The sequence below is a fragment of the Callorhinchus milii genome, unplaced genomic scaffold (assembly GCF_018977255.1).
Source record: "Callorhinchus milii isolate IMCB2004 unplaced genomic scaffold, IMCB_Cmil_1.0 Scaffold13, whole genome shotgun sequence".
NCBI classification, from domain to species: Eukaryota; Metazoa; Chordata; class Chondrichthyes; order Chimaeriformes; family Callorhinchidae; genus Callorhinchus; species Callorhinchus milii.
In genome coordinates this window covers 7,901,843-7,922,156 of record NW_024704754.1, presented here as the reverse complement: position 1 = coordinate 7,922,156, position 20,314 = coordinate 7,901,843, and the positions used below count along the sequence as shown (strand labels likewise).

Below are 20,314 nucleotides of genomic sequence, written 5' to 3'. Positions count from 1 at the left end.
CCTAGAGTTGAGGGTGGAGGCAGTGAGATAGAGTTGGGTGTCATCCACATACACATGAAATTGACTCCATTGCCTGCAAATGACATTGCTGATTAGGAACATGTATAGATTGAAGAGGAGGGGACTGAGGACAGAGCCCTGAGGCACACCACACATGACAGTGTGATCAGAAAAGCAGGAAGTAGAGTCCGTATGGGTAGACGTACGTAACAACAAGAGGCAGAAAACTCTAGTGGGAGTAGTTTATAGACCCCAAACAGCAGTCACAGTATCTCTCATGGTATAAATCAGGAAATCAGGAAATTAGCGGAGCATGTAGCAAAGGAAAAACATTAATTGTGGGTGATTTTAATCTGCATATAGATTGGGACAACCAAATTGGGAAAAATAAGATAAAGGAAGAGTTTATAGAATGTATAAAGGGTAATTATCTAGATCAGTATGCCGAGGAACCAACCAGGGAACAGGCCATATTAGATCTTGTTTTGTGTAATGAAGCAGGGCTGATCAGCAAACTGGAAATTAAGGCTGCTCTAGGGCAAAGTGATCATAATATGGTGGAATTTAGCATTAAGTTAGAGAGAGAAGTCCGAAGCAAAGGTCTTAAATTTAAGTAGAGCCAACTTTGCTGGTATGAGAGAGGATTTAGCCAAAATAAACTGGGAAATTAGACTTAAGGATTTGACAGTAGACCAGCAATGGCAGACGTTTAAGGAGATAGTGCAAAATTCCCAGCGAGCACGTATTCCTTTGAGGAATAAGAATGCCATGCGAAAGGTGGCTCAACCGTGGCTAACAAGAGCAGTTAGGGAAAGTATAAAGTTAAAGGAAGAAGCCTATAAAACAGCTAAGATGAGTAGTAAACCCAAGGATTGGGAGAACTTTAGGGATCAACAAAGAACTAAAAAAGTGATTAAGAGGGAGAAAATGGAATATGAAGGCAAACTAGCGAAGAACATAAAGACAGACTGCAAGAGTTTTTACAAATATATAAATAGGAAGAGGCTGTCAAAAGTAAATGTGGGTCCACTACAGGCAGAGATGGGGGGAATTGTAGGGGACAAAGACATGGCAGAGTCATTAAACAAGTACTTTGTTACTGTCTTCACCTTAGAAGACACTGAAAACCTACCAAGAATAGAGGGGAACCAAGAAGGCAATGTTAGCGAGCAACTTGGGGAAATTAATATTAGTAAAGAAATGTTTCAGGTAATTTGTCAGGTCTTAAAACTGATAAATCCCCTGGACCTGATGGCCTACATCCTAGGGTTTTAAAAGAGGTGGCTACTGAGATAGTGGATGGCTTGTCTTTGATCTTCCAAAATTCTCTGGATTCTGGAACGGTTCACATTGATTGGAAGATTGCAAATGTAACGCCACTATTTAAGAAGGGTGGGAGAGAAAAGATGGGAACTATAGACCAGTTAGTCTGACATCAGTTGTAGGGAAAATTCTTGAGTCCTTAATTAAAAATGTTGTTATGGGATTCCTGGAAGACTATAACAAGATTAGGCAGAGTCAACATGGCTTTACAAAAGGGTTTTACAACATGGCTTTATCAAACATGCTTAACTAAACGTTTAGAGTTTTTTGAAGATGTATCGAACAGGTTAGATAGGGGGAACCAGTAGATGTAGTATATTTAGATTTTAAGAAGGCATTTGACAAAGTGCCACACAAAAGGCTATTGCACAAGGTTAAGGCCCACGGGATTAATGGGAACATATTAGCATGGATTGAAGAGTGGCTAACGGGTAGAAAACAGAGAGTAGGGATAAACGGGTCATTCTCGAATTGGCAGGATGTGACTAGTGGAGTGCCACAAGGATCAGTGCTTGGGCCTCAGCTATTTACAATTTACATCAATGATCCAGACGAGGACATTGAATGTCACGTATCTAAATTCGCGGATGACACTAAATTCGGTGGGAGAGTAAGCTCTGAGGATGAAGCAAAAAGATTGCAACGGGATATAGATAGGCTAGGGGAGTGGGCGAGTAGGTGGCAGATGGAATTTAATGTGGGGAAGTGTGAAGCTATTCACCTAGGTAGAAAAAATAGAAAAACAGATTATTTTCTAGAGGGGGAGAGATTAGATAGTGTTAGTGTTCAGCGGGATTTGGGTATCCTTGTACACCAGTCTCAAAAAGTTAGTTTGCAAGTGCAGCAGCAACTAAGAAGGCGAACGGCATGTTAGCGTTCATTGCAAAAGGTTTAGAGTACAAGAGTAGGGAAGTCTTGCTGCAACTGTATAGGGCCTTGGTGAGACCGCACCTAGAGTATTGTGTGCAGTTTTGGTCTCCTTATTTAAAAAAGGACATACTTGCCTTAGAGGGGGTGCAGTGTAGATTCACTAGGTTAGTTCGGGACCACATCACTCCCACCCTCGCTCGCCTCCACTGGCTCCCCATCCCCCAGAGGATTGATTTCAAGATCCTCATCCTCACCTACAAGGCCATTCACGGCCTTGCTCCCTCCTACCTCTCCGACCTACTGTCCCCCTACCTACCTGCCCGTACCCTCCGTTCCTCTGGCTCCGGTCTCCTCCACATCCGCCGCCCTACCATCGGTCACCGGGCCTTCAGCCTCTCAGCCCCTAGGTTCTGGAACTCTATCCCCCAGTGCCTTCGCCGCCTCCTCCCTTTCCTCCTTCAAGGCCGGTCTCAAGACCTTTCTCTTTGACCGTGCCTTCAGCTCCCCTCTTGACTCTCTACCTCCTCCTCGCACCCTCCCTTTCCTCACCATGACCATTTCCCCCCGCTCGGGTCCTGACCCAACTGTACAGCGCCTTGGGACGTCCTCCCGACGTGAAGGCACTCTATAAATGGAATCTTCTTGTTGTTGTAGTTCCTGGGATGAGAGGACTGACCTCTGAGGATAGGCTGAATAAACTAGAGCTGTATTCTCAAGAGTACAGAAGAATTAGGGGAGATCTTATCGAAACATATAAGATTCTTAAAGGGCTGGATAAAGTAGATACTGAGGGACTGTTTCCCCTGGTGGGAGAATCTATAACCAGGAGTCACAGTCTGAAAATTAAGGGTCAGCCTTTTAGAACAGAGTTGAGGAAACATTTCTTCACTCAGAGGGTGGTGAATTTATGGAATTCATTACCCCAGAAGGCTGTAAATGCTCAGTCCTTGAACATCTTCAAGGCTGAGACTGATAGATTTTTAAAAAAAAGAGGGATTAGTAGATATGGGGATAGGGCAGGTAATTAGAGTTAGGTCAGAAGATCAGCCATGGTCTTATCAAATGGTGGGGCAGGTTCGAGGGGCTGAATGGCCTACTCCTGCTCCTAATTCTTATGTTCTTATAGTGCAGACATTGGAAAAGGTAGGTTTGGGATCACGCAAGAACCGAGCCATTGAGCTGGAGGTGAGAGGAGAGGCGGAGGAAAAGAATAGAGTGGCCAACAATATCAAAAGCGGTCGAGAAGGACCAGGAGACAGAAAGCCATGGTCGCAGGTGAACAGAATGCAATTTGTCACTTTGATCCAGGCTGTCTCTATTCTGTGAGCAGCGTGAAACCCAGATTGGAGGCGTTCGTGGAGGGAATACTGGAAGAGGAAAGTGCGAAGCTGGGAAGCGATGACTCATCCCATGACCTTTGATCTCCAAAAAACAAAGCAATAATAAAATTGGTCATTTTCAATCCATGACTGTTTGTGGGACATTGCTATGCGCAATTGGCTGCCGCGTTCGCCCACAAATATACAGTCAATTCACTTTACAGTATATTCTGTGAAGTGCTTTGGGATGTCTAGATGATGTGAAAAGCGCTATATCAAATGCAAGGATTATTATTATATTTGATAGAAAAGGAAGGTTTGAAATGGGCAGTAGTTTGAGAGCAGAGATAAATAATAATACTTGCATTTGATATAGTGCTTTTCACGTCTTCTAGACGTCTCAAAGCACTTCACAGAATATACTGTAAAGTGAATTGACTGTATATTTGTGGGCGAAACGCAGCAGCCAATTGGGCACAGCAGTGTCCCACAAACAGTTGTTGATTGAAAATGACCAATTTATTATTGTTTGGTTTTGGAGGGATTATTATTAGGTGTGTGGAGTAAGGAAACTTGCCCAAGGTTTCGCCCTGCCTGGAATTGAACCCAGGTGTTTCGCTTGCAAGGCGAGTACTCTAACCACTGAGCTACAGGACCCAGATGGGTCATGCAAAGGTTTTTTGAAGGTAGGGGTGATGACGGCTGTCTTTAGGGGGATGGGTACTGTGCCAGTAGACAGGGAGAGATTAATAAGGTCTGTTAGTAGGGGGCAAGAAGGTGGAGCTGGGAGGTGAGGAAAGGGATAGGGATGGATTCAAGGGAGCAGGTGATGAGTTTCATTGGCGAAATGATGGAGGTGAGTGAAGAGGGGGAGACATGGTCAAAAATGTGTTGGGGGAATGGGGGGCAATAGGAAGGGAAGTGTGAGGTGGGGACTGGGTGCCAGTAGAGGGCTAGAGGCGGCAGAGCGGATCGCCTCGACTTTGGACTCAAGGAAATCCATCATCTCCTTGCATTTGATGTTGGAGGAGAGGATTGCAGAGGCATAGGAGGGTGGACGGAGGAGTTGGGTTATGGTAGAAAAGAAGAGTCTGGAGTTGTACTTAGCTTCCAAGATTTTTTTGGAATAAAAGGATGACTTAGCTGAGGGTGGGTCCAGGTGGGAAGAACGGTAGGAGAATAGGAGCGAGCAGTAGTGACAGATAGGGGACAGGAGAGGGGGCAAGTTGGGGGATGGTAGCTCAGGTCAGAGGCAGCAGCCAGATGCACATGCCGAGACTGAGAGCGACCAATGAGTCAAGGGGGCATGGTCAGCCCACGGACATGGGATGAGGGGGCTGGAGGAGGCAGTATAGATGAGGGAGGATAGCACTTATGCCTGCACCAGAGAATAGAAGGGTTAATGAACTGGGTGGGAAAGGAGGGATAAGGATGGTAACAGACTAAATGCAATACTTAGCTTGTATGAATTTGGAAAGAAATCCCTTCTGTGTTCTTAAACGTATGGTATCAGCAGACTCTAAACTGGTATAAATTTCCCTCAATGATTCAAAATATTTAGAGAGAGATTCCTACCAATGCCTAAGATGATATCAAATATAATTTGTGTTGCATCATAGTGTCTCCTATTTACAAAAATGTACTATTATGACCATCTCCATTATTGCAAACCTATCCTGTAAAGATCTGCCTTATTTAGTTTGTCCAGAATGCTGGTTAAAACTCTATAGTTTACATATCTATGTATTATGTTGTAAAATTGGAGTTGGGGTACAGATTGGCCATTATCTAATAGAATGGCAGAACAAGTTTGAGGGGCTGAATGGTCTATTTCTGTTCCTTTGAGACCCCTGATATCAACTGTGCTCCAAAAAGAATCGTTTATTTCTGGTTACCTGCTTTTTATTCCACCCTCCAATTTTACTTTGTGTTAAGAATTTTGAGTTGTAGAAAATGAAATGTTTTCCCAACTTTTGCTCTTCTCAGGTTATCATCCTGCCCTGTCAGGTGTGAGAGAGGCATTGGGTGAATCAAAACAATATCAAACAATGCCTCACAATATGTGGTCCTACACCTCTACCTCACCCTATCCTATTGTACTAGGAGCTGAAATCAAACTTAATTTGTGACCTTGTATTCTATTATCTTCTATTTGGACTATAATTATGCCCATCTCCGGGATCACAAATCTATCCTGTAAAGATCTGCATTATCAATTAATTAGTTTGTCCAGAACTCTGGTTAAAATCATGGAGTCCTGTAGCTCAGTGGTTAGAGCACTCGTTTTGCAAGTGAGAGACCTGAGTTCAATTCCAGGCAGAGGGCGAAACCTTGGGCAAGTTTCCTTACTCCACACAGAGCCTAATATTAATCCCACCAAAAACAATAATAAATTGGTCATTTTCAATCCACGACTGTTTGTGGGACATTGCTGTGCGCAATTGGCTGCCGCGTTCGCCCACAAATATACAGTCAATTCACTTTACAGTGTGTTCTGTGAAGCGCTTTGGGACGTCCTCCCGACGTGAAAAGCGCTATATCAAATGCAAGGATTATTATTATGCACTATATATACATACTATACAGTCAATCTACTTCATAATATGTTCCGTGATGCAATATATTCTGTTGGGCTGTCTCACCAATGTGATAAGATGCAATATCAAATGCAATTATTATTATTACTACACTGTTTACATAACTTTATGTAGTGAGATCCTTGTAAAACTTTGCACATCAACTGTGCTAACACTGGTAAAATTAAGGTGTTAACTGCTCCAAGTGAAATTCAACAATCGCGTATACAAAGCAGAAGAAAACAAATCTGCTCAAACAAGAGTTTAGATCTACAATTACAGCAGCAACAACACTGGACACAATTTTATACAGCGATGAGAGAAACAAGAATTACATGATTATGAGTGCTTTTAGCTAGAAACTTAACACCCGTAGCACAAATGTTCATTTCATAGTGACCTTACCCACAAATGTAATGCTTCTAGGGCCTCCAGTGCAAAGCAAGACAGTGCAGGGAAATCAAGCAACATGGAAAGGATGATGTTAATCCCACCAGCACAGGGCAAACCAAGTAGACTTTTTTTTGGCCTGAATCAAGTACACAGCCTCTTCAGTTGTCTCCGTCTCCCTTTTTCCTCTGCTGGCATCGCTCTCCCATCAGCTGCTCCCTTCTCTCAGTCTCTCCTCAAATGTAAAAATATCCACCTGGCTTCAATAAGTCTCCTGTGTCGGTTGCATCACCTCTGTATGGGGCGCACGAGCCTGCACCTTCCTGTGTTTAGTGCATCAAGTTACACTGTGCATCAATGGTAGGTAGAATTGGATACAGTTCAGCGTAAAATGGCATTTTACCTCCAGCAGAATGAAACTAATGAAAACGGTAATGTAAGAATAAGGTTTTATTTCGATAGGATGTGTTTCGGTCTTTTTATCACTGTCTTGCTGCTAAGCCTTAACAGGAGCGTTTAAAGCTGCGTTGTTGTTTTCTGGAGAGAGCATCTGGGCAGATGTTGGTGGTTCCTCCAGATGTTCGATATCGCTGTCTGAATTCTCTTGGGCTTTGTCTCGGCGTATCACCTTGTAGATGAGTTTGGAGGAGCCCTGGCGGCTGAGAGGTGGTCTGATGGTGGTGAGTTCATCCTCTGTGAGCAGGGGAGACGCCATACCGGCCAGCCCGTCCGAGGGGGATCTGCGCCTGTGTAGGACATAGGCACCTCCCATGTGCTCTTCCTTCCTGACTGTCTCCACTTGCTTATGATGGGAAGAGGTTTTCCGAGCGCCCATGTCCGATTGGCACTTGCGATGGTGCGTGTCTTTCCCCAGTTTGCAGTCTTCATCATCTGTGTTCTCATCATCCGCCTCTATCGTCCCCTCGTAGTTGTCTCCCAGCCTGGCCAAGCATTGCGATCGCTTTTGAGAGTGACTCTCACTATCCCTGTGAGCGCATTCACACTGGACCCCGCAAACCCTGTCTCTCCTCCTGGATTCACTTCGGGAATGTCTGGATCCTCCTTTTCCCTTCTTGGGGCACAGCTGTGTGTTCCCTTTCTCGTCGCCCGCTTTGGAGGCTTGCAGGACCTTGAGGAAGGTGGTGTAATCGGTGGAGAGGTTGGGCACAGAGCAGAAGACCTGTTGGTAATCCAGGTAGGAGGTGTGTTTCAGCAGCTTGTCTGACAGGGCTTTGGCTGTCAGCAGAGTCCTCTGTGCATGATCTGTCACATCACTGGCGAAAGAGAGGACCTCTTCTGAGTATTTAAACGCTAGCTGTGCTTTGTTCTCACTCTCTCTTGCCTTCTGAGCCGTAGACGCAGCCGTGGTGACTAAATCAACCAAGAGTCGGATTAAACTCTCTTCGTTTGGGGGCCAAAAGTTGCTGGAACTCGAGGAAGCGCTAGGTTCAGGTTTATTCCCCGTGGCTTCCTTGTGTGTTTGTGCAGTTTTCTGCGAGTTGGGATGGATGGTTTTCTTGTCTTCCATCTCCTTAGCGAGTGTCCCAAAATCCAGCTGTTCTAAAGTGGGACAAAATACAACATTGTAATCCGAATGAACTTCTTCGAATGCCATGCAACCGAACACAAAATTCAAACATTCAAAAAAAATTCTGATTATGCTACACAAATATATCTAGCTACAGGTTAACTTAAAAGTTCAGTGCTACGCTACCCATTGCAAAGACAATACTATGTATATAAAAAAACTTTTTATGGTAACTTTTCCCCTCCTGTAGCGTAGTGGTTAGCATGCTTGCCTTACAAGCGAGAGGACCTGAGCGGGGATAGTTTCCTTACACCACACACCTCAGTTTACCTAGCAGCAAGTAGGAACCCAGTTGATTGGCAGATCACTTTCTGGGAGTAATCTCCAATGAGAATGCCGCTTCACATCATTTTTTAAAAATGTTTAAATGTGGTCACACAATCCAGGACTGTTTGTGATATGCAATTGGCTGCTGGCTTTCATCCACAAAATACAGTTAATCCATTTTCTAGTGTATCCTGTGAAGCGCTTTGAAATGTCTCAACACCTTGATATCAAATGCAAGGATTATTATATTACTTTGATGTAACTATTCAACACTGGAATCATATTTGAATTATAAGTGCTCATACTTTGTGATAGCTAGGCGCTTGCTGCCCTCAAAACATCCCGGTGGCTTTCCATGGTTTCTGTTTGCTACGGTTTCAGCAGCAATAAAGGAAAAGCAGATTTTTTAAAAAAAAGTGAAGTTGCAGCAAAGCTGAGCTCTGCGGCACGTGCTCCAAGTGTCCCACCGCCCCGTGTGAGGTCACAGACAGCACTGTGTGACGTCAGCTGGGGGAGGAGGAGATTTTCGGACCCAGATCACGTGACCAATGTGGTCAAATTTATTGGGCGGTTTTTTTGTTGGATGAAAAAATATTTTGGGCGGAAGCCTAAATAAAAACAATTCAACCTCCAAAACGTGTCCTCACCCTTTGAAGATCTTACAGTTTTAAAACACTAAACCTAAATCGTGCCACTGTGATGCTCCGCCCCCCCCCCCCCCCCACAGCATGATATTCGGCTCCTGTTTGGTGGACCGAGTCAACACTGGTGCCGTCACTTCCGGAGAAGTGGTTTCCGGTCGCCGGTGTCGGTTGCTGTTGATTGACTGCTCTCTGTGTCTCAGTCTTGCGGGCCCCGAGCCATGGGTTACAGCGGGCTGACGGTGCCCATCATCGTCCTCACCGTTTTCTGGGGGGTGGTGGGCGGCGTCGTGCCGTGGTTCATCCCCAAAGGACCCAACCGAGGGTGAGCCGGGGGTAGAGCGGGCAGGGCCTGTAGGGACTGGACTGGGCCCGACACCCGCCTCGGAGCCAGAGTCCTAGCGGCCGGAGGAGGAGACGCGCTGCCGGCAATAGTGTTCAAAAATGGGGCACGTGAAGATGAGAACGGCCTGGGAGTTTGACTCCTTCCCCCCCCCCCCCCCCCCCCCCCCCACCCCCCCCCCCCCCCCCCCCCCCCCCCCCCCGAGAGAGAGCGCAATAGACTTTTGGGGGAGAGTCAGGCAGAGGCCACCCAGCTCGGGCAGGAGTCGAGGGACTTATCAGAGGAAGTGTTCTTCTCAGGAATCTGGGGACAGGCTGGTCCTGATTCGGTGACCGACTCCGTGGACTCTGGTCTGCTGCATGTCACCCATCCCGCCAGCGGGACTTCAGCCTCTTTGCCCCCACCCTTTGGATCTCCGCCTCGCCCCCTGTGCCAAAACCCTCTTTTTCGACCGTGGCTTTGGTTACCGTCTTACCCCTACTCTTACTGCCCTCCACCTCCTTATTCCAAACCCCAGCTCGGTTCCAAACCCGTGACTGTCCAGCGCTTTGGGCATGAAAGTTGCTATTCAATTGTCATTTGTTGCTGTTGCCTGGACTGACCCTGATCTGGGGAGGGGAAGATTGTGGGAGAGTCACCACACATTGCCTAATTCCCAGGGTCTTGCTCTCTTCATTGCAACTGACGTTTCCCACTGTTTCTATTGAGTGCAATTTGGGTTGTTTGTTGTGTGTGACCTATAAAGTGGTCTGGGATTCAATTTTTCTCCTTCTGGTGGGGTAGTCCAGTCAGTTATCAAATTCAAGTTTGTGGCTCTGGATTCAGATGATTGAGTCGGTCTGATCCTGCTACATTTGGTTTAAACTGCATCAGGGCAGTGATCAAGCCACTGGAGACGACTCCGGTTGTTACAGTAATGAATAGGAATTTGGCAGGATCACTTGTTGCAGATTAGAACAGATAACTGTGAACGTGTACTGTTTTGATATCAAAGGTTTTTTTAGGGAGTGAGAGAATGCTTTGATTAATCAGAAAGTACATTGGTGTTCAACAGCCAAATAAGATCACAATTACATAAAATGGAAGCAATAAATGATCTGGTGGACGCCTATTGTCTCTAGATGCAAAATACAAGGGATTCTGCAACACTAGTCTGAGTTTGAAATATATGGACTGGGCAATTAATGCATTGTTGTTGAAGTATCAAAGCATCTAATTCATTGGTTATAAAATCTTTTGGAAAGCAATTCAATGATCTTACTCAGAAAATGTCTGTTTCCATTTAGGAAAAAAATTGTCAGTGATTTAGACAGGCACTAACAGTTTGTTGGGAACCTACAGTTCCTAAAACAAACTAGAAAGTTCCTGATGAGAACTGGGCTTGATCCAGGAAAGTACTGCAAATAATATGGTGCGTGGGCTGAATTCCATTACAACACTAACTTGCAAATTGTGCACTGTAAGACTCGGTGGGTATTTTACTCCAGCGACAGCAGCTGTCATGACTGATCATGTAATGGCCGACTCTCTCTCATAATGAAACCATGTGATTCGAATGGGAAGTGGTATTGAATTTTACTTTACTGAAGGTTACAGACCTAATTCTGGTGTGACTTGAGCAAGTTGTTTACATAACAAACCTGTAGGCAGTGGAGCCATGCAGGATTGTTGACAATAAGTGACCCTATAATTTAATTTGCTGGTAATTTTACATGACATTGTGCAAGTAAAACAATTAGAGATTGATTTGATGTGATATTGTAATGCAGATATTAAATTGCAATTTAATGTTACCCATAGTTCCATGCACTGGAACTCACGTCCCAGAGCCTTGGGATGTCTTCCCGACGTGAAAGGCGCTCTATAAATGTAATTTTGTTGTTGTTGTTGCACTGTACTACATTCAAAAATATCACATGACCTGGAAGTTAGAAAGTTATTTTCGATATTGTTGAATATTAAATGTTGTTGAATATTAAATGTTTAACAGATATATTTTTCTTAGTTGATGCTCAACTAATATGCAGGTACTGTAGTAACATACAGAAACAGAGCAACTCTGAGTATAAAAAAAGGACTTTGCAATAATTATATTGTATCTTCTTTCACAGTGTGATTAATACTATGCTGGTGACATGTGCTGTTTGCTGCTACTTATTGTAAGTATACAATTTACAAAGTACTCTCACACCAGAAGGTTGTCTCGAAGCACTTTGTGTAGATGACTGAGAGCAAACCATGGTTTTTCCTTTAGGATTATATTGATCCGTAAAGTAGGTTGAATTACAGTAGTGTACATTTAATGAATTATAAATGTGTAATGTACTGCACTAGGCATTCCTTTGTGTTCAGGGTTTCTCTTCATTTTAGGGGAAAATCAGCCAGGGTTCCTGATCACTATCCAGTTACTTTTATTGCAAAGTGTTTTGTGAACATTGGATGTGGGTAGTTATGTGGGTAGTTATGAGCCTGTGTTATGCTCCATCATTGAAAGGGATAGTACAAGCCTGCAAAAAACCTGTGTCATCATGCTGTAAAATAATAGAATTAGAAGTCTTGCCACGCAGTAAAAACTTGCTTTTCTGAAATATTACCACTGGTGTTTTGTTTATATTCGAACACATGCTCACATTGGAATTGGTTACTGGTTTCTACTAGATAATTCTGGTCAGTTTATGCACAGTTTTATTAATCTGCTTTTCTCCTGATCTGTACAGGTATCAGACCAGACTTGGTAAAGGTTTGTAATCAGCATAAACAATTGAGTACAATGTTGATTTTGTGCAATTGTTGTTTGCTAATCATGATCACATAAATGGTATTCTTGGTGTGACAATTGCAGTAGTTTTCACTTGGAGGATAGATTCATTGAAGTAGACTGTGCAATTTCCTAGACCTGTATCTAATATTCCCAGGATTTCAAGTTATTATTTCTCATGTAACCACCTTAATGCTTTTCTCCATCCCTCATGTGGAGTTGGATTAATTGTCTCTAGACCCAAAGCAGCATAAAGTGCTGGGGTGTTACCATGGAGTCCCACATCTTGAATTTGTTTCGGCCAAGTTACTAGGGTAATAGTAGCGAAGTGTCTTCTGATGAGTATATTTGTTTCTTCAGAAAGGAACTGACACACTATAATTCTTTGGCCCAGAAAATGAATCTCAGGCCTACTAATGCCAACAGAATCTTTGAAATGCTTCCATGGCCTTGACATTGATATGCTGCCAGTCGTACATATACATTACAACAACAACTTGCATTTATAGCACCCTTCACATGGGTGCTTGACGGTGGCGGAGTTTGACCCCAAGCTAGGGGGAGAGGGAGGGGGTAGTTGATGGTAAGGATGATCAAAAAGGAAGATCTTTAGGCACAATTTGAAAATGAAGGGGGCAAGGCGGAGGGATTGAGGAAGAGAGTTCCAGAGCTTCGTGGCATGGTGGCTGAAACCACGGCCGCCGATTGTGGAGTGGGGGATAGGTAGGTCGGGAGATGCGAGCTCACAAAGGGATTTGAAAACAAGTAGAAGGTCTTGAAGTCGATCTGTTCAGTAATTGGGAGCCAGTGAAGTCTGGCAAGGACTAGTGCGATGGGGGTCCGGAGTTTTGTACGGGTGAGTATCCGGGCGGCAGAGTTCTGAATTAATTGAATTTTGTGCATGGTGAAACTGAGGATGTCAATGGGAAAGGCATTTGAAAAGTCCAGCTGGGAAATGACAAAGGTGTGGACGAGGGTGTGAGGTATGGGTGGAGGCTGGCAATGTGGCGGAGGTGGAAAAAAGCCTTCCTGGTAAGGTTGTTGGGGAGAAAGGAAAGCTGTGGATCAGGCCTGATCGAAATTACTCACGGGATCAGTGAGTCAGAGGGAGAGCTGGGGGAGGTTGTGGCTCAGTCCCGCGGGAGAGAAGAATATGGCTTCCATCTTGCCGACGTTCAGTTGCAGGAAATTTGCACTCATCCAGGCCTTGATATCCATCAGACAAGTTGACAGGATTGGGAGTCGCAACAAAAGAAGTAGATTTGGGTGTCATCCGTATACATGTGGAAATTTACCTGTGGATGTCATTGCCGAGAGGGAGCATGAAAATAATGAAAGAAAGGGGCCAAGGATGGAGTCTTGGGATACCCTGCAGGTGACGGGGTGGGTGGAGAAATCCTTTGCCGAGATGTATTGTTGGTGGTTAGTCAAGTAGGACTCAAGCCATGCAAGTGCAGTTCCAACTAAGGTGGGTGAGGGTGGAGGAGGATGACGTGACCGACTCTGTCAAACGTGGCAGAGATGTCGAGGAGGCAGAGGGAGCCCTGGTCACGGATAGCGAGGAAGTCATTTGTTACTTTGACGAGTGCTGTCTTTGCTGTGGGCTGGACAAAAACCGGACTGGAGGGGTTTGCGTAGGGAATGGAGGGAGAGGTGTGAGCAAAGTTGATTTGCAACCACGCGTTCCAAAACTTTGGCCAGGAAGGGCAGATTTTAAATGGGTCTGAAATTTGTAAGGTTGGGTGGATCGAGGGTTAGTTTTTTGAGGAGAGGAATGATGACAGTGGTTTTGAGCTGGAGTGGGACAGAGGCTGAGGAGAGGGACTGGTTGATTGTATCAGCCAGCAGTGGTCAGAGGAGGGGGCAGTGGGTGACCAGAAGCTGCGTGGGTGGGCTTTATCTTGGTGCAAGCAGAGGTCGTTTTCATAAGTGTAATCAGGATAGAGAACTGAAATCCCAGGAAAGGAAGTTGATTAAGAAACTGCAGTAAATGTGGCAATCAAATAAGAATATTGCAGCATTAAATAGAAGATCCAGGAATTAGCTCTGAAATGAATGGTTTATTTCAGATCATCAGTTCTAGTGTAAAAATGATTATTTTATTACAATTTAACCTTAGTGGAGAGAGTTCTAATTGTATTGCTTACTTATTTTAATAAACAATACTTTGCTTGTTAAAAAAAATGCTTTTTTTTGGCCAGAAGTGGTTGGAATTGCTTTGTCATGATGTTTTTGTTCCCGATCGTGTTAAACAACAAGATTACATTTGTACAGCACCTTTCATGTCGGGAGGATGTTCCAAAGCGCAGGACGGTACAGCATTTCAGACCCGAGCTGGGGTCAGGGGGGGAGTGGGGAGGGGAAGGGGGGTGGCCGATGGCCTGGTCGAAGAGGAGGGTTTTGAGGCGGGACTTGAAGGAAGCTAAGGAGGGGGCGAGGCGGAGTGACTTGGGGATGGAGTTCCAGAGGTTGGGGGCAGAGTGGCTGAAGAATCATCTGCCTGTCTCTTTGTCTTCTAGTTCCTGAGCCAATGGTGAGGCGGGTGGGTCGGGGGATGTGGAGCAGGCCGGAGACGGCTGAGCGGAGGGAATGGGCGGGTTGGTAACTGGTTAGGAGGTCACAGAGGTAGGGTGGGGCGAGGCCATGGAAGGCTTTGTAGGTGAGGACCAGGATCTTGAACTGGATCCTCTGAAGGATAAGGAGCCAGTGGAGTCGGGCGAGATTTGGGGGAGATGGGGTCACGGAGTTTGGTGCGGGAGAGGACACGGGCTGCAGAGTTCTGGATTATCTGCAGCCTGTGGAAGGAGGAGTTGGGAAAGCCGACAAGCAGGACGTTTGCATAGTCGAGCCTGGAGGTGATGAAGGCATGAACAAGAGTTTCAGCGGCCTGAGGGATGAGGTAGTGGTGGAGTTCGGTGATGTTACGGAAGTGAGGGAAGGCAGAGCGGGTCATGGCTTGGATGTGGGGAAGAAAAGACAATTGAGGGTTGAACAAGACACCTAGGTTTCCTGGTTTAAATAAAATATAAAAGGTTTAAATGGCTACAAACACGGGCAGAATGTAGTTCCCAAATCTATGAGGGAAAACTGGAAGTTTTAATTAGGTTTGTTTGTATGTGCTGAGCTGCATTTTCATAAAAGAATGGGGGCATGAGAGTTTGCTTCCAAATCAACATTTTTACGTCTTGTATATTGAATTTGTTTACCTATTTATTCCCCAACCCACTAGCTGTTGCTCCCGCTCGACTGCCTTCTGCTTGTCCCTTGCGCTCTCTGTTCGACCGGTGGAGCTGCTTTCAGCCACTATGCCCCAAAACTCTGGAACACTCTTCCTCTATCCCTGTGCTTTGTCCCCTCTTTCCCCATCTTTAGGTCGTGCCTCAAGACCTTCGTGTTCGACCGTGCCTACAGTCAGCTCCCCCCAGCTCGGCGTTGTCTCCACCACTGCCGAGCGCTCTGGGGAAGGGCATATAAACTACAACAACTTGCATTGATATAGCACCCTGTGTGAATAGCCCCCGGTGTTATCTAAATACATGTTGTTTATATTCAACAAAACAACTTGTAAAGCAGATTCCTGTAGAATCACTGATGAGAGAAAAAAAAACTGGCAACCATGGTTCAAAAGGTAAGCATGTTTTCAGGAAAACAGAATTGAAAATAAAGACAACATTCCTCTTCAGTGACCAGCTTTTTGGATCTTGTGGTTCTTGGCTAACCCTGATTCCTGACTGAATTTGAGTTGGTCAGTGTCCCAAAACGATGCTGGCTTCAGCCAAATTAAGAGTATAAATCAGGCATCCTTTTGGAATACTAAATAAGGAACTAATTCTCTTCCGAACAATGATGAAGGTTGCTGGTTGTTCAGCTCCTGTTCTGTTTGCACAAGTGAAGTAATTCCTATACTTACTTTCCTTTATTTAATTACTGAACATTTGTAAGTTGTTTCGTCTTGCAAGGATCAGAGCACTCTGTTGACCACTTACACAGATTACTTGTGTTGCCATGGCTTGCAACAGTTACTGGTAAAATGATGCAACCAAAAATCTTTAGTTCCTTGATGAAGGCTGCAACTTTCTTGTTTAATTGAAAATCGGACATTTGCTTCATGCTGAAACTTAAACCATTGTGTCATCGACGTCATTTTATTTTCTTTGGAGGTAATAAAATCAACTTTGCAATAAGGTAGACATGTGCCAAGTATGTTGAGCAGGTGAACACAACTGCTATGAAGGATTCAGAACAATGGAGAGAGTAATCACGAGTATAGTAGAAAAAAGGTACCTTACTATTGGGGTCAGTACCCATTTAAGCTATATAAATGTAAATTTGTGTTTGTCATGTATTGATTGTATTGTAGCCTGAAATAATTGCTTGCTATCCAACAAATGGTACATAAGTGTTTTTTTTAAGTACCTAAGCTTTGATGTTTTTTGTTTTAATGTTTTTTGAAGGAAGCAGGACAGACAATAAAAGTTGGACACTGCAAATCTAAAGTGAAGCCAACTTGTATTCTGTTGTATATCATTGTGTAAGACTAGTGCTTGCCAGCAAACGCATCCACAGAAGCTTTCAGTCATGCACACAAGGAACACAGCGTATAACAGCCCAAGATAGCATACATCAGTTCATTTCTCATTAAATTCTTGATTTTTTTTAAACAGTTGATGTGGATTTTTCACAACTGCTAGATTTTGATTACTTCTCCAGTAAAGAGAGAATATTTTTATTTTAATACTTTGTGAAGGATTTTGACAGATATAATGTATCAAACTGTTGGGTATTCTAACAGCCTCGAAGGTTAAGTTTGTGTAGTTTGAAGCTGCTTCGCCAGCCAGAAAGTGGACAGAATGCAATTTTAAAAAATGTACAATTCACAAAGTTTTGTTAGGCTGCTTCGATTGGCTTATCTTGACCAGCGTAGCAGTGAGGATTCTATAAAATTCATTGTTTATGGAATGGAGGCTTTTTCAGGTGAAGAGATAATAGGTAAAAATGACAATCTTTCCTCCCTCACAGAGACTTGTGAAGAGATAAGGCAGTAATGACAAGCAAATCAATATCAATAAATAAAGAGAATGATATTCTTGCACTTGAATTGATATCTAGCTATTTGTTATTTTTCAGCCCAGAGTGATCCATTGTTAATATTGGAAGCTAGCAAAGAGTTATTTGTGTCGTCTGTGCTCGTCTCCCTCAAATATACAGTCAGTTCACTTTACAGCATATTCTGTGAAGCGCTTTGAGACATCTAGAAGATGTGAAAAGCACTATATTAAATGCAAGGATTATTATTATTGTCATTGGTAAATATAAGATGACTTCTTATTAAAACCTTTAAGTGAAGTTTTAAGCTTCAGTTTTGAATCACTGGAATCAGGTTTAGTACAGTCTTTATTATTATCTCCTTCCCTTCCTCTTCTTTCTGTAAAATTCTGTTATTTTCCAGTTTAGGTAACCTGATAAATAACACAATGAGTGCCCTGCCCCCTCTGCGCTATCTCCTCTAGGTCCCGCTGTCTCCATGCCTACGAGCTGATCTCTCTGCCTCCAGGCTCGGTGTGCACATTTTGGCCGTCAACCCCGACTCAAGCTGCTTTCCCCAAAATCTCCCCATTCCTGTCCTCTACCCTGCATCGCTCCCACTCCGTTCTCCTCTCCCTCTGTCCTCCGCCACCTATCCCCACTTGACTGACCCATAGCCTACCTCTGCTCCAGCTTGGGAATCCTCCATTGGGCTCTCCGTGGCATCACCGTTGGCTATCCAGCAGCCACCCTGACTGCCCCATCACCCACTATCACCGTAAGCCCCACCGGACCCAGACTCCGGGGGGCTAACCTCATCCACATTCCCACCCCCCTCACCTCACACATTCCTCTGCCAAGTGTCCCCTCCACATCACCTTACAAAATGTCCACTCCCTTTCCAACAAAGCCCTCACTATCTACATCCTCATTGTTGATGGAAACATTGAAATCCTCACCCTCACAGAAACCGAGATCACCCCAGGCGATACCTTCACACTGACTGAGGCCGCACCACCCAGCTACACCCTCCACCATACCGCATGACCTACCCACCGTGGTGGTGGTGTGGCTCATCTCCAAGTCCTCGCTTCGCCTGTTCCCTTATTCTGGTTCCTTCCTCTCCCTTTGAGTACCTTATCCTCCACCATCCTCCAATCTTTTCCTTAAAATTCTCCTTATTTATCACCCCTCCCCCACCTTCCTCTCTAACATTTCCGCCCTTCTAGCTTCCCTCTGCTCTGAATGCCTCCTCATCCTAGATGACTTCAACCTGCACTTCACCTTTTCTTGCTCTATCTCCATCAACTTCTCCCTCCTCTCACAACCTCTCCCTCCACATCCATGGCCACCCATTTGATCTGTTGATTACCAGGGACCTCAGCATTTCGGACCTCACCAACTCTGACAAAGCCTTCTTAGAACACTACTTTATCTCCCTTCGCTCCTCAATTCCTCTTCGCACTGACACCTGATCCATCTCCTACTGTCCCTGGAACAAAATTTCCTTGCATTCTCTCTCCGCTGCCCTGGAGTCATCCAAACTGCTCCCCCTTGGGTTTCCTCCTGCACTCACGTATCTTCCTCGGTCACTCCTCCACAACTCACTCTCCACCACTCCTGATGCCCTTGCCCTCCTCACCTCCTGAACTGCCTCCTACGCACGCGAGTCACCCTTGTACACCGGCCATCTCCGCACAGGTGCACACTGCCAAACACACCTGGCTCAAATCTAATTTAATGGTCCATCAGCAGATCTGGCTGGATTACATCAAAACTTGCGTTCTGCCCTTGCCTCCGCTAAATCATCATTTTATAGATAATCTTGGAGGCCAAGGACAACCTCAGGTTCCTCTTCACCATCACCAATCGGTTCCTCCGACCACTCTATCGCATCTTGCCCGTCCTCTCCAACTGCGAGGAGATGCTTGACTTCCTCGAGACAAAAATTGAGGGGATCCGCTCAGCCGCTTCTGCCCTTCCAACCGCTATCTGCTCCCCACCTTCCCTTCACACCCCGGGCCCTACCCGCCCCATCCTCCTTTAAACCTGTCTCCGCATACTCTCTCACCACTGTCTTAACCTACATGACTTCAAGATCCTCACTCATGTTGAAATCCATTCACTTTCTGGCACCTCCCTACCTCTGACCTCCTCACTCCCCAATCCATCACCTGGCGCCGCCGCTCAACTGGCATCTGCTTCCTACTCATCCCTCGCACCCTCTGCCCCACCATCGGAGGTTGTGCTTTCAGCCACTATCCCACAAAACTCTGGAACACTCTCCCTTAATCGCTCTGCCTTGCCCCATCTCTCCCTCTTTCAAATCCCGCTTAAACTTTCCTATTCGACCGTGTTTACAGCCGTCTCCCCCGGGCTCGGAGTCAGGCTCCGCCACTGTTAAGCGCTGTGAGAAGCTACCCTGCATGAAGGGCGCTATAATAAGTGCAAGTTGTTGTTTGAAACTCACCACTTGCTCCCTCTACCCCATACCTATCCCTCCTTACCTCCCAGGTCCACCTCCTTGCCCCTCTACTCACAGACATCATCAATCACTCACTGTCCACTGGCACCGTTCCCACCCCCTTAAAAACAGCCGTTATAACCCCCATCATCAAAAAAAAAACCTTCCCTGCACCCATCCCTGCTCTCAAATTACCACCGCATCTTCAACTTCCCTTTCCAAAGTCCTGGAATGAGTAGTTGGTTCCCAGCTTCACGCCTTCCCAACTCCTTCGACGAACCCCTCCAACGCCTTGGGACGTCTTCCCATCTTGAAAGGTGCTTTACACATATAATATTTTGTTTAAGATCTCTTCTGTTAAGATCAACTTATCATGGGGTCAAGCGGTAATTGAGCATGGAATCTACATTGTAAAAGCTATGTAAAATGTTTAATAAGACAGAGAAAGTAAACTTAATATACAATGGCACCAACTCACAGTCGAGGTTGAACACAAGCAAGCTTTTCCTTAAACTGAGAATCATCAACTACTGGAATGGATTACCAGAAGTCAAGACATTTAAGAAAGCACTTGATACTACAATGGTAAAATGGTGGGATTGGTACTCTTAAAAGGACAGATCAGTTGGGCCAAAAGGCCTTCTTTACCGGAACCTCAGTTATGAAATGAGGAGACAGAAATTCACCAGCAGATGGCTCTACAGAGTATTGTGATTACCTCTCCCAAACAGGCTTCAGGATTTGATGTAC

The 20,314-nt window shown here is 45.0% G+C and overlaps 2 protein-coding genes across 2 annotated transcripts in view; one reads left to right on the top strand and one right to left on the bottom strand.

The window, feature by feature from the left end:
• Window positions 1-6,284: 6,284 nt before the first annotated feature.
• Window positions 6,285-8,805, bottom strand: LOC103187233. Its single transcript, XM_007906643.2, has 2 exons — window positions 8,639-8,805; window positions 6,285-8,038 (listed from the first exon to the last, which is right to left on the bottom strand). Exon 2 carries the CDS (start codon window positions 8,004-8,006, stop codon window positions 6,975-6,977), a length of 1,032 nt encoding a protein of 343 aa, XP_007904834.1. The 5' UTR covers window positions 8,007-8,038; window positions 8,639-8,805; the 3' UTR covers window positions 6,285-6,974.
• Window positions 8,806-9,109: 304 nt separating this feature from the next.
• Window positions 9,110-20,314, top strand: part of atp6v0e1 (ATPase H+ transporting V0 subunit e1) — a 37,448-nt gene continuing 26,243 nt past the window's right edge. Inside the window, exons 1-2 of the mRNA XM_007906646.2 lie at window positions 9,110-9,299; window positions 11,429-11,476. Coding sequence (XP_007904837.1) covers window positions 9,196-9,299; window positions 11,429-11,476 — 152 coding nt within the window. The 5' untranslated portion in view covers window positions 9,110-9,195. The remainder of the gene's footprint in view (window positions 9,300-11,428; window positions 11,477-20,314) is intronic.

Bases quoted from the DNA above. Each gene is read 5' to 3' on its own strand.
- LOC103187233 (XM_007906643.2), bottom strand. From the start codon at position 8,006: ATGGAAGACAAGAAAACCATCCATCCCAACTCGCAGAAAACTGCACAA.